The sequence below is a fragment of the Engraulis encrasicolus genome, chromosome 16 (genome assembly GCF_034702125.1).
Source record: "Engraulis encrasicolus isolate BLACKSEA-1 chromosome 16, IST_EnEncr_1.0, whole genome shotgun sequence".
Taxonomy (NCBI): Eukaryota; Metazoa; Chordata; class Actinopteri; order Clupeiformes; family Engraulidae; genus Engraulis; species Engraulis encrasicolus.
In genome coordinates, this window is record NC_085872.1 from 29,645,095 (window position 1) to 29,658,823 (window position 13,729).

At 41.5% G+C, this 13,729-nt stretch overlaps 1 protein-coding gene across 1 annotated transcript; it reads right to left on the reverse strand.

Moving 5' to 3' along the window:
* Positions 1-1,598: 1,598 nt before the first annotated feature.
* Positions 1,599-13,428, reverse strand: usp14 (ubiquitin specific peptidase 14 (tRNA-guanine transglycosylase)). The gene is made up of 16 exons (XM_063219327.1): positions 13,231-13,428; positions 11,735-11,880; positions 11,623-11,655; positions 11,400-11,504; positions 11,179-11,282; positions 11,043-11,101; positions 10,423-10,553; positions 9,556-9,636; positions 7,539-7,621; positions 7,314-7,428; positions 7,085-7,150; positions 6,902-6,994; positions 6,672-6,800; positions 6,391-6,454; positions 5,902-6,009; positions 1,599-1,979 (listed from the first exon to the last, which is right to left on the reverse strand). Exons 1-16 carry the CDS (start codon positions 13,244-13,246, stop codon positions 1,831-1,833), a joined length of 1,482 nt encoding a protein of 493 aa, XP_063075397.1. The 5' UTR covers positions 13,247-13,428; the 3' UTR covers positions 1,599-1,830.
* Between the last annotated feature and the right edge of the window lie 301 nt (positions 13,429-13,729).

Consider the following 13,729-nt stretch of genomic DNA (forward strand, 5'->3'; position numbering starts at 1 on the left):
AAATGAAAACATTGAAAACCATGTTAATGTCGTTACTGGTCATTTGAATCCTGCACTTGACAAATAATTATAGTGTGAAAAACAACTTGTCAAACAATAAGCTGAAACTTAGCATTGACAAAACAAACTCTGGAATGAAAAGATGTGCTCTAAAAACTATTAAAACAAACTAAAACCGAGAACCGAGAACCATATCATCCAAGGGCAACATCTACCTCCAGGGCCTCCATTTGAATAGCCCTGCTCTAAACTCAAAGTGGGAGCTGGGGAGCCACAAGGGGCTGCTAGGGGGGCTATGACAAGTTGGAAGAAAAAGAAAAAACAAATAATAGAATAAATGTAGGCCTATATCAAAATAAACACAAAGCAATATTCCCATTAAGAACTGTATTTTGATAATCTATTGCATCTCTAGGCTACTAGTATTTTATATATCCCAATGGGGCACTGATGCACAGATGAGAAAGGGGATGCCCAGAAAAGGCCTTGGCTGGACTCGGCCGGTATATTCCTGGGCGTTGTTATGGTAAAGTTTGGGAACCCTTGACTCTGAGAGACATGGCAAACTTGGCCACAGCTGACGAGTAGCACTACCAGAGCAACTTCAGTGTGTTGTAGCCACTGCCTCGTGGTACAAAATGCAAATGTAACATATCAACCAGAATGTAACAAATCAGCCAGAATGACTACACCATTACTCAGCCTGACATCTGTGTTCGAGTCCGCCCCAAAAGCCATCTCTTTATCCTTTCCCATCTATCAGTAAAAGGCGTAAAAAGTCAAACATGCTTTTAAAAATCAGTCAGAGGATGAAAAATGAGAAATGGTCTGTTGACACCACCAGCTTTGAAAAAAACTTTAAGAGTGTGTCATGGTTATTACTTCTAATTTCTATCCATTGATTGAAGAGTTCCAAACTGATTTCACTGATATGGGAGTTACAACTACGTTGTGTTGTTTTGGTGTTCCCCTGCAGTTTTCCGAGCATGAAAAATTCAAAACTATTTCAAAGTTGGGGTCTCTCTCAATGACAAGGCAGTATTTCTTTGCACAAGTTTTATTACCCTTTATGAAAAGCCAGCAGTCAATAACTTATTACAGAAAGATGTTAGCTGTTGTCAAGTTTTACACAAATGTGGCCAAAGTGTGTTTACTTCCAGGAGACAGTAAGTGATACATATCTGAACATGGGCATGTAGCACACCCTATTAAGATATAAGCCCAACAAGAACAACATGTGCAGGTGTAGATTTGCTTTTTTTTTTTAACCTCCGGTTTTCAAATATGCAGTTCATGAATAGCGAGCTCCTTGCTCGATAGTGCAGCAGGGAAAGCACGTGAGAGTTCCACCAATTAGAAAACAATTCAAAATGAACACAGGGTTGAAATGGGCAGTAAGGGCTTTGCTGGGGAAAACATTCCATAACACTTCCCAAGTGTCTGTAAAAATCAATTAGTCCATTACATCGTTTAATAACATCTGTTGGAACACTAGTACTATGGAATAAGCAACACCATCGTAGGCATCAAAAATATACAATGTATATATATAAAACATTAAAAGAAACAAAGAAATACACTTACACCCTTTCCTTGCATCATGTTCAAGGATTGATCTTTATTTTTTACAGTCTGTTCCTTAGATAGGTGAATCAGCTTTCCCCACCCTTAACATGCTGCTTCAATGGTGGTGCACAAATGTATGTCACTTAAAAAAAATTAAGGTCAGATTTTAAAAGACACTGGGATTTATTGCACATCTATGCAGACAGTGCTTTGAAATGGCATGTTGAATTGTTGGTTTTCATTTGTCTCGTTCCATACTCGTTACTACTGCTCCTCCTCTTCCAGAATCTCAAGGCGGCGAGGCCCGTACAGCAGGACGTATGCGATGTGCCAGTCTCCCCCGCCAGATAACTTCAGGACGTCTTCAGGGGTCACCACACTGACCTTGTCATCGTCAAACTTCACCCATTCATCTGCCACACAATCGAAAGAGGAGGGAAAATTAGACATGGACTCGTACGGAATGTGTGCAGTAATATAAGTAGAGGATATCTAACTTTGCATTTGAGCACTGTGTTATGGCCATGAGTCTACATCACTACATCCATGGGGCACAGCACTGAAACAAATAACACAGTAACACAAAATACTTTCCGTGTGTTTTCAAAGCACCCAGTGGCAAAATGTTAGCATTTTTACAGGAAGATTTTGCTATTAATTTCAGCTATGCATAAACAATGAAGACTACGGGCATGTACACATGCCTGCAGGCATCCACACAGCCCCTAGCCGTGCCACTCCCACTACCATACTTGACTACGCATGGGGCACTTTTCTTTGTACAAATCACTTTGTACATGCTTGACACCATCTAATGGAGATTTGTTTATCTTGTGGTCATTAGATCACAGGACATGGTTCCAGTAACCCATATCCTTAGTTTGTTTGACTCTGATGAGACCATGATCAACAAATTTGCATTAGATGGTATCAAACATCTGTGGTGTTTAAAAGTGATTTGTACATAGAAAAGTACTCCATGCTTAAAGTGATACTGTCCCATTTTTGGAATTAAGCTTATTTTACACCTCCCCTTGAGGTAAATAATAGAGTTTTACCATTCTCCAATTCTTTCAAACGTTCTCTGGGTATGGCAGTACAAATTTTACCTCCAAGCTAGCAGTTAACATTAGCCTTGGTCTCATTAGCCGCGCTTCAGCGGCCTGGGGCCGCCCGGGGCTCAGGAGAGTGGCCGGCTCGGAGCTGCCGGCCCCGGGCCATTTTTTGCCTGATCGGACTCATAGCCGACCCCAGGCACATTCAGGTACACGCCTTGTTTGTGAAACGTCAGTCGGGCACAGCCCACTTTCGCCCCAAATCACAGAAGGACAACAACAGAACAACGACAAAGAATAGCAACATGCCCATTAACAACATGCATTCAGCCAGCCATTATTGTTTAGCAATCGTTCAGCACTTATAAGAAGACGGTACTTAGAGGTGTGAATGCAGATTAAAACATGGCAAAGCTAGCAGCCATGTCAAACTTGTAGCCCAAGTTAAAATTTGAATTGGATCATATGCGAATCATGAGAATTGAGCACACAGCACCAATATCAACAAATATGTATTTATTTTCTATCACTAATGACGGACATTTAGGTAGTGTGCTTGTAGGTCCAGGTAAGATGACTGTCTCGTCTAAAAACGAACATTACACAAACTAGCAGTGCGCTAAAAACATGCTAAAAGCATGCTAACAAAATCATCACCTGGAGTCTGCCTGATCTGACACCCAGACCAACGAAGCTAATTTGGTCAAAATCCAAAAAACAAGAAGTTATTATCTTACTCTTGGCGTAATCACAGGTACTTGTGGGTTGAATCAAATAATTCCAGAAACTCGTCAACAACTCCAGAAAAGTAATGTGATGATGCTTTGTTTATTAACTGTAGCCATTCACTTGAATGGAACTCTGCAGCACTCATCTGCTTGTTAATGCGGACTCTGGGGGAGACTGCCTGCCGCAAGTGTCCTGCTACGGAACACAGAGAGATGAGCCACGCACGCGACTCTCCTCAACACGGCTGTAGTGATTAACCAGCCATGGAAAAAATAAATTGAGACTGTGAATTGCGATGTTTACAAGGAAATCATTTTAATCAATAACAATGAAATACCCAAAAAAGCAATACCCATGTCAGATTCGAATATTAATGGCCAATTAATATTCGTTCGAATGTCTCGAATTTTCTTAACATTCGACTTATATTCGAATATCGAATATCGAAGTCAAAGGCTTAGTGGAAAGCATGCCAAATCACGATAATGGCACAAAAGTTGGCGGCTAAAAGCAGAAAAAAGCGACATGACTTAGCTATGACATCCCAAGTTTAAGTGTAGTGGTGCCCATGATGCCCTGATAACAACAAAAAAGTTATGTTGGCTAAATAACTTTAAAAACACAAACAGAAGTGCCAAGATTGCATCTTATGAAATTATGCCATAAGAAAGCCAAACACCCCAAACTAATGCTTAACCATAATTTGCCCAGAATTTAGCGATAAGTCCCCCATGCAGCCACATTATTACACAGAGGTTGACCCCGCCTCCGAGCCTCGGCGAGCTTGCTGGCCCATCGAATTCGACGGGCCAGGGAAAGCGGCCCTTAGCCCGACAACCTGGCCCGGCGGCCATCTTTAGCACCTAGCCCCCTTTTGATGAGATCACCGTCAGCCCCCTTTTGTCCGGGCCAGCCCGGGGCTGGCCCTGCAGTGAGACTAAGGCTATTGAGTCCTATGGGACCAGTTAGCCGCCAGCATCGCTTTAAAGTCAAGCATGGTGGTGGGACTGAAATGGTTTGGAGCTGTATGGATGCCATCAACAGCAGAAAGCTGAATTTCACCACAAGAAACATACTTGTCAACATGTACTGTGCCTACTGTAGCAGATCATGATACTATCCATAGGGTTTCATTCAAATCTCACATGCATCTAGTTTTGCCAGGTGCAGACTCAAAATGTAAAAGTTCAATGTAAGCAGGCAAAGATGAAATGCAGACCAATGACCTCCCTTTTAATCCCTTTCAATTTTGAGACATTTCGGGCCAACGTGGTCCTTTCTTAGACACTATGGGAGTTTAACATAGGGGTGCTCTCACTTTTGCACCAGCACAATTTCACAAAAATGGACAAATATGTCATGTAAGTTATACTATTGACCATTGACTTTTCGGTCATAAGCTCAAAAGATGTTGTATTACACTTACTCTATGAGCATTTTGTGTTAACTTGTGTGTTTATTTAAATATTGTTCAAAATGTTGCTTTTCAATAGGGGTGTACTCATTATTGCTGTGCGCTGTAACTGGTGCGTCCTCCCATTATCCTTTATGTGCATCAAAATCTATGTGCTTAAATCTAAGCTGAAGACACACCTTTTCATTTCTGCTTTTCCACTTCAGTGACAGGCACTTCCACTTTATTTTAATCATCAGTTTATTTTTAATTTTACATACTATTATTATTATTATTATTTATTTATTTTTTTTATTTTTTATTTTTTTCCCCCTCATTTTATTTTATTTTCAAATGCATTCTACTTCTTTTTCTTACTTGAAAACATTTATCTTTATTGTACTTTTATTTCTATTTTATTTTTGCATTTTAATTACTCTCCTATTGTTAATTCACTGAAGCTTTGTTTTACTTTCCCTACTGTTATGTATTTGTTTTGATTGTAAAGTGTCCTTGGGTATCTTGAAAGGCGCTCAAAAATAAAATTTATTATTATTATTATTATCAATATTTGTTATGAGCATATGGTGGCATCAGTGCAGAGCATCACTGTTTGCTGGTGTCCTTATTAGCGGAGGTAATGTACTGTAACAATGGCCTATTTGTGTACATTCCAAAGTAGACAACACGGATAATGACCTTACAATAATGATCATCAGACTCAAATAAAGGCCTATAAGACCAGTGTGCAATCAATTAGACCACTTGGGGAAATTTAGCATACATTTCACCTTCAACGAGTATGTGCAATATCTAGGTTTGTATATGCCTTTGGATGACTCAGGGCCAAAACTGGAACGTTGTGTGTAACACCAACAATGGTTGTCTGTTACCCTGTTTATTTGTTTGTTTGTTCTTTGTGGTCCTGTCTGTTGTGGTAATTTGATGTTAACTGTGAATCACACTCATGTCCATTCTGAATTTCTCTCCTGAAGAGACAATAAAAGGATAATCTAATCTAAACGCAAAAGGAATTTTCTTCCCAATAAGTCTAAGTGACCAGAACATGATCCACAACAGACATCCCAATGCAAGATCGGGGCATAGCTGTGGATTCAGATGTGTTTTGAAGGGCTGCTGGCTGGCTGACTTGCTTACCTTCTTTCCTCTTGACCCAAGAGACGTAGTGGCCTGACGAACTTGAGCGTCCCTGATGTGTCAGCACTGCCTGCAGGTCATAGTAGCCACTGTTGTTGGAGCCCAGATCTGTGCAACAGAGGAAACGTAGTGAAAAATGGATCTACGTAATAGAACCGGGGAAGCAGTAAAATTATGAGGTTGAATGTATGGTGATGGTATTGGTATTTGTTAGTATATTTACAAAATTACATCTATTTTAGTTCTTAGTGGAGACCTTTTGAACAACTTGTGCACTGACCATGACCATGTGTGTACACACCATGCCCGGTGTGTTTTGGGATGGCCAAACAGATGGGGTGTGGCTCCCAGTCCTTACATGTTTCTTTGTGATGCAGTGCACTACATGGCAATGTCTAGCAGTGAAATTAAAATTGCATGCAGCTCCCTTTGAAGGAAACAATGGAGGTGATTAGACTGAGTGCACAGCATCAAGTGCCATGTACTTACCATCTGGAAAAGAGACGGGCTCGTATTTTGGCTCTTTGGGTGCAGCACCCGTCGGTTTTTCCACCTGTTCAAGATCAGAACGTGAACGACAATAAAGTCAGTTTACAGTAATGACGCAGCAATAATTAAACAGCAGTTTAGGTTGTTCAGTTTACTCAAAGCAGACATCATCTCTTTCAAAGAAGAGCAACAAACCCCCTCTTAGATGAGAGAGCTGACATGTGACAGTGGCAGTAGTAACAAAGCGTTGGCAATGATGCGCAGGATGGGATAATACTGGCCTTTTTCGGCTGTTTGTCTAGCTTCTTGTCTTCCACCTCCTTGAATTTGGACCTGACTGACACCATCTTCTCTTGGAGTTCTTTTGTGCACAGCTCATACACATCCAACATAAGAGGGAATTTGACATCCTAGACAAAAACAAAAAACACAATGGATTTGTAAATACGGCAAACGTGATAATTATTTGCACATATTGTAACTGGGACGTTAAAATGCCAATCCTCCATACCTTCAGAACTTTGGCATTAACGGATTCCTTCTCCTTGTAGAAGAAGCGAACCATCTGAACCGTCAGGTAGGCAGGAAGCCGGCTGAGATTAGACTTCAAAAGAGAGGAAAGCAGACATTAAAAAGATGCCAAATACCATATTGCCGCCTGAAAAACTTCCCATAAAACGGAATACAAACTTACAGTCTTTATGTACAGCGCGTTTCTGTCTAAAGATGGAGAATGTTTCGTGATTTCCTCTTGTAGTCTCTGGAAACAGAAATGAGAAACGGAAAAGTTACCACTACAGCTGAAATTAATAATGCAAAACTTAATTAGAAAATAGGAAATATTGATGGTGATGGATATTCATCGCTAATGCTGATGGATATACTGGAAATGTTTGATAGTTGAACGGCTCAACGGTTCTCACCAGTCTGAGTCCGGTGGCCAGGTATTTCACTTCCTGGTTGATGAAACAGTTTAGCTGGAGATGGCTTTCTGTGCCTTTGGCAGGCTCCTCATCCTCTGACTCTGTGCATTTCATACTAGACAAGAAGAGGGTTAAGGAAGGGATCAAAAGTATCTCGTCAGCACTGGTAATAAAAAAGGACATCCTTAACAGACGGGTTTAGGAAAAGTATATCTGAAAGGATACGTGGTTTCGTATTCCACACCAAAATACTGATCAATGAAATTCTTCTTGGCAGAGGCCGTGGCTGCCCCACCTTCATTCCCTGTCTGCAGGAGGGAAGACGGAAAAAAAAAAATCATCATCAATTTTAAACCGAGACTTCATAAAAGATGCAAACAAAAAAAGTAGAGTGGAGTAAGATGATTCAAGCCCGTGTATTTCCTACTAGATACATGTGAATGACCATTTAGGAGATCTTTGGAGGCTTTATGTTTAGAATAAATGGAGTTCCCTTGGCACTGTAGATGGCGGTAGCGCACATCTTCTGCAAGCTGTCACCAAATGCCACAGAACGAGAAGAAGGAGGGGACAACGCCCTGTAGCAACCCAATGTGAGTTGCTACCGGATTTGAGTCCTCCGGATATTCGGGAGAGTATTCACATGTCCAGATGTGCTTTTCGAACATAACAAATGCTTTGCGGTACCACAGCTACCCGATGCGAGTCGTGCATGACTGTCCCTTCAATAATAATATGATTGTCCCGTAACTCGGTCTCGGCCCCCGCCACCACCATAGGTCCTCTAATGCTGTGACCGAGGATATTTTCATATCTAATACTTGCACATTAAGGGTTACGATAGCATTGTGACTGTTTTAAGGACGTGCGAATTTAGGGCTACAATCTTGGTGAATTTAGGGCTACATCATGGTGTCTAATTAGCTGGCCAAAACCATGCCATGCCATGCAGAACGTGCATCACATTTTTTAAAACAGCTCGTGTAAACAGTTATTCTGAATGCTCGTGTCTAAGTGGAGACAGGGGGCTTGATGATGAGCAAAGACATGGGGGAGAAATAAGTTGTGTGCGTGCACACGTCTCTGACTGCACAATACCCAGACAAGGAGGGAGACTGGCTCCAATATTTATATTCATCGCCCAGTTTAATTCTTCACTGACACTTTTAAGTGTATATAGCACAATCAAATGAATATGTCTAAATGTACTAGGCTACTCTAGTCTCTCATGTGCCACAGCTGGTTTCACGTGTTGTTTTGGCATCACCAAATAACTGCACAATATACAACCTAACTGCTGATTTCTAACTCCATGGTGAGAAGTAGGCTATGCCTTGAAATTCTTTTTTGTTACTTGTCCAAAACATTAATGTTTCACGAATGTGAGGAGGAGTTAAGACATTGGACTTCTACTCAGAAACTTCTCGAGTGCCAGCCAGTTAAGGCATTTAGACTAGGTAAACTCCATGGTGACACTTCAATGCTTTCCGAAATGGGCTATTCCAGTGTCTGTGACAGTGCATCTTTTTAGTCTTATTCTTGTGCAAACTTTTTCATACAACATTTCGAAACGTGCAGGATGGTTTGACAGGCACAATTGCTTCAGAGTAGTTAGAACTGTGAGATGACTCGACGTTGCTGCCGTTTTCAGCTCAGTCCTCCTTGTTTGGATAATAGGCTACACAAACAAAATAAGGCCAACCGAGAAAAACTAACGCTGTTTTCTTTTGACGAATTAGCCCCGGTTGAGACAGGCGTTTCATCTACACACTCAAATCAATCAGCATTTAACAAAGTTCTTTTAAAAAAAAAATTGATCACGGACCTATTCTTTTATTGGGATATCACAGACCTCAGTGGTGTCGCTGAACCAGCGATGTGCGATAGGCTCTTTACGCACGGCACCAATGTCCCTTCCATCTTCAGTCAGACTCAAATCGGACCGAAATCAAGTAGCTGAGGTTAAACTGTTGTAAATACACGCAATATATCCGGAGGACTCACATCCGGTAGTGACTCCCATTAGGAGACCGAACTTGAGCACACTCTTTTACATTGGGTGGGTGGGGTTTGAATCATCTCGCTCTACTAAGAAAATCTTTGATGCAGACTTAGGTGAGAGCAGTGTATACCAAAACAGTTTGTACACCGCAAAAGTGCTCAAAAGAATCTGTACACAGCAAGTGTTCATATATTCAACCGGTTACGATTCAAACAAGAGTTATCCCATGTGCCCTCTCACCTCCATTGGCGTTTCAGGTTCCAGTGGTTCTAGCTTCTGCTGAAGCACTCTCATCATCTGCACCCAGCATTCATTGGCGTCCTGTGTAAGCAAACATATGAAGTTAGACAACCTCCTCTTGTTACAACACAAATTTTTGCTCAGTAAGGTTTACAGCGAGCCAAGCAACAGGAATATTATTATAACAAGTATCTTTGTACCTCTTAATTTGCACTAATGTTAACAGTTGGGACACACTGAAAGCAACACAAGTGAAGGAAGTAGTAAACAACCAACTCCATAAAGAAGAGCCGGTGACAATACTGGTCTACAAAGCGAAAAGGGAGTAACTAAGAGTTTTGACAACCGTGCAGTGAATGTGAATGGCGGAATGCTTGCATTCCACTCTGTATCGGTCCTGCTTTCATGCATGTTTTGCTTTTTCTATTTGCCATGTGTAACTGATGCCTGCTGACACTGCACATGAACAGTAAACCTCCCTCCCAAAGCTTTCAAAGGATTCGCCACGGACTTGGAGCACAGCGCCATACCCCCGGCGTAATCAACGACATTTGACATAAAAGGGCATAGCCATCAGAAGTCATGCTTTTGCGGTTGCATAGCCCTAGACCCTTCCTGTCACCCGTCAGTGAAGTTATGTTGCTGCGAGGGCATGGTTTTGACGCGGATGCGCCAGCCAATCAAGTGGTTGCTACAGAAGCGGCACCACACACACACAAACCAATTGTTTTGCAATCAAATACCAATGTTTTATTTATTGGCTGCTGCATCTCCGTGAAACACACACATCGTCGAGCTGCCTCAGAGAACACATGTTTTAAATCAAGTGTTACAAGACACCAAGTAGACAAAGCAAATGTGGCCTACCTGCTGCAGATACTGGCCTTGGTCACCCTTCTCAGCGAACTGAGGGAAGGCCATGTGCAGGAACTGCAGCAGGATGATAGGTGGTATGCTGGAGGAGGTTTTGTCCATGGACTCATACAGGTCACGCAGAGCTGAGGACCAGAGAAAAGAGCACGCGTAACTCAAATGTGAATCAAAGCCAGAAGTACTGTAACACACATGGTGTTAGGGATGCACCGAATCCGATACCACTTTTTTGAAAACCGATACAAGTACGAGTACATTAATGTGTGTGCTTGCCGATACCGAGTACCGATACCGATACCTTTAACCACCAAAATACAATGAAAATAAATGCATGACCTTGTTTTTTTCCACCCGTGATATTTTTATTGTCCATTTCCATGTAGATTTAAATGTTCGTAAATGCATGAGGTGGCAATTTTTTTCCATGCTGCTTTCAAGTCCACAGAACGTGACAAGATTTTGCATTGTTTTGTGTAATAGCAGTGTTGTTCCTGGTATCGGCAAGTGCTTGACGAGTACGAGTATAATGAGCAGTATCGGGTGCAGATACCGATACCAGTATCGGTATCGGTGCATCCCTATGGGCAGTATGACGTTACTGAGCACACGCTTACCTGCGGTGATGTATTGAGATGGCGCATTTGCTCCAGAGGAACGGAGAGCCCCAGAAAACCTGATTCAAAACAAACAGGATAAGTGGCAGTACAAAGTAATATTTGAATGTTTGATAAGATATTCACAGAACATTACCTCTGAAGGGCAGCTTTGAGCTCAGGAACAGACCGCAGACATTGCACTGTAGCATTCATGTAGCAGGTGTTGCCCAGGTTTGTCAAACCACATGGCAACTCCATCTAACAGAGGGGAATAAAACACATTTTCAAATCATTCAAACATCTAAATGCCGTCAGTTTACAATACCAAATTGAAGTCCATTGGAGAGAAAGACTGAATGCTGTTATAGAACCCACAGCTGAAGCAAGCTGTTCTTCCGTCATGTCTTCCACAAACATGGGTCTGACAGCCGGTTCCTCAGGTAGGGCTTCAGCAGAGCCCATCATTAGTAGGGTCATGCCCTGGGAGAGAATAAGTACAATACATTGAATGCATTACACCCCACCACAGCTATATTCAGAATTCAACATCACAGCTCATCTGGAAATGCAGCTCAGACATGCACCAGCCACTACTTACATTTTTAAGTTTGATGTTGCCCCACTCATCATCCTAACACGAAGAACGAGAAATACATGTTAGATGCAGATTAAGCAGTGCATTGAATGATCAAATTGACTTCACGTCTTACCTTCAGCGTCCCTCCTTTCACCATGACCTTCTGTCTGTCTGGTTGAACTCCCGTCAGAGCAAACAGTTGGGCTTTAAAAACCATGGGTGGTTCTTCGGTGTTCAGCTCAACCGCATCGAACTTCTCCTTTCCCCATTTCACATTCACTGCATTAAAATAAACAAATAAAAGACCTTGCCATTGGTAATCTGCATCTAACAATATAGCCTACTACTCTGAAATGCTATCATGTCGCATACTAAAGCATTTCAGAGTAGTAGGCTATATTATTGACACAGTGCAGAGTCAGACTCAGGAATGACACAGCATTGTTTAGTCAGCCACATGCCCTGCAACTCCTGTGACAGAGCTGTTAGGAGTAAACAGACAAATTTCAATCGTGTTCCCCATGTGCTACACTGGCACCAAAGCCCAACTAAAACGCGCAACAATGTACACATTTTAATGAAACATAAGGTTTACTTTCGCATTCCGTTGACATTGTATCTAGCTGGCAACCAGCACAGATTTCAAGTCGACACAATGGAAGATACATGCGAAATATAACGCGACACCTGTAAGACTTGCCGATGCATAGTGGTCATGGAGATCCATTGTGGGAGTTGTATGGGTCATTTAAATAAATAAGTTACTTTAAGATAGATACTAGCTAAATACCAGGGTAAGGTAACGTTAAAGTTAGCTGAATGTTTCTCCAGCCTTGTTCGCTAGCTAAAGGGAATCTGAGCTCATCACTGTCTAAAACAAAAATCAAATAGCTGCTGGGTAATGAGATACATATTTATGGTGTGAGTATTGACAGGGGTGTGGTCTTTCATAAGGGACATTCTAAATACTTAAAATAAGGAGATTGCATTTTCCTTTAACTTGTTTTGCATGGCGAACTTGCCGCTGACACAAAATAATGAAGTAGCCCATCACAGCAGGCTAACCAAAGTGGCTAGTATAGCAACAGCTAGCTCGAGTTAGTTGTGCTGAATAACGTTAGCAGAAGGGATCTCTATACACATGAAGTTACTTTAAAACATTCAAACTTTTTTCGAAGTCTACCAAACACGGCTACGTGAATTTGAATGTATCTTGTTTTGCTCTGCATATTGTCATTCAGAAAAATAGTCACCCCTTAAAAACTAGCATACAATTTGCAGATGATGCTAATGTGTCAGTCATGTTATAGTTGAGTTCAAGGCTAATCTTCGTATGCTACTTCACAACAGGAACATAGCATGCTCAGCTGATAAAATGAGCACGCAGATCGTTTTCTTTAGTAGCTACCACAAATTTAGACACATGGTCCAATTCTGTACATCGTAAAACAGATCCCACGGGCTTTTAAAAGTAGGGAAGCGTAACTGACGTTAGCTTGCTAACCCGTGAATGACTACAACAGGCCTTATAAACTTGGATGCTAGCAAGTTAGCTTTACACATAGCTGTGTTTTTTCAACTAGATAATCTTAATGTTTACTGATGCTGACAAATGTTGAGTTGGTATACCTGTAAAGACCGGCATGTTTTGTGATGAGTAGTTGTGGCGCTTTACTCGGATCCCTGTCACCGGGGCGCGAATTCTTGCTGCAGATTTCAGCGAATACTAACAACTTCATTCAAACAGCTTCCCACAATGACGCTGCAACTGCACGCTGACTATCGATGTTCTCTGTTTTGATTTACTCCGCCTGCTAGAAAAACGCGTCAAATATTTACTGCCCAAGAGAGGGAGCTCTTGTAAATAGTAGGGGCTGTAAGCCGAGAAATCGTTACGCGCTGGATAGAAGCATATAATACGGTACACGTGTTCCTTGACTGATTTGAAGACATCCTAGAAGGGGTGCCCCTTGAAAAAAAAATGTCTACCATGTCATATACAATATGTCATGTTGGTAACGCATTACATTGTTATTACATGACATTATACTTAGCTGACAATGTTAATATAGTCCTCAGAAGAGATGAAGCAAGGGTAGCCTGCTAGACCAGATTGATAAAACTACAA

Bases quoted from the DNA above. Each gene is read 5' to 3' on its own strand.
- usp14 (XM_063219327.1), bottom strand. The intron at 11,505-11,622 runs GTAAGTAGTGGC...ATTCTCTCCCAG, and splicing joins GCAACATCAAACTTAAAAAT to GGCATGACCCTACTAATGAT. The intron at 1,980-5,901 runs GTAAGCAAGTCA...ATTGTGTGGCAG, and splicing joins TTGGGTCAAGAGGAAAGAAG to ATGAATGGGTGAAGTTTGAC.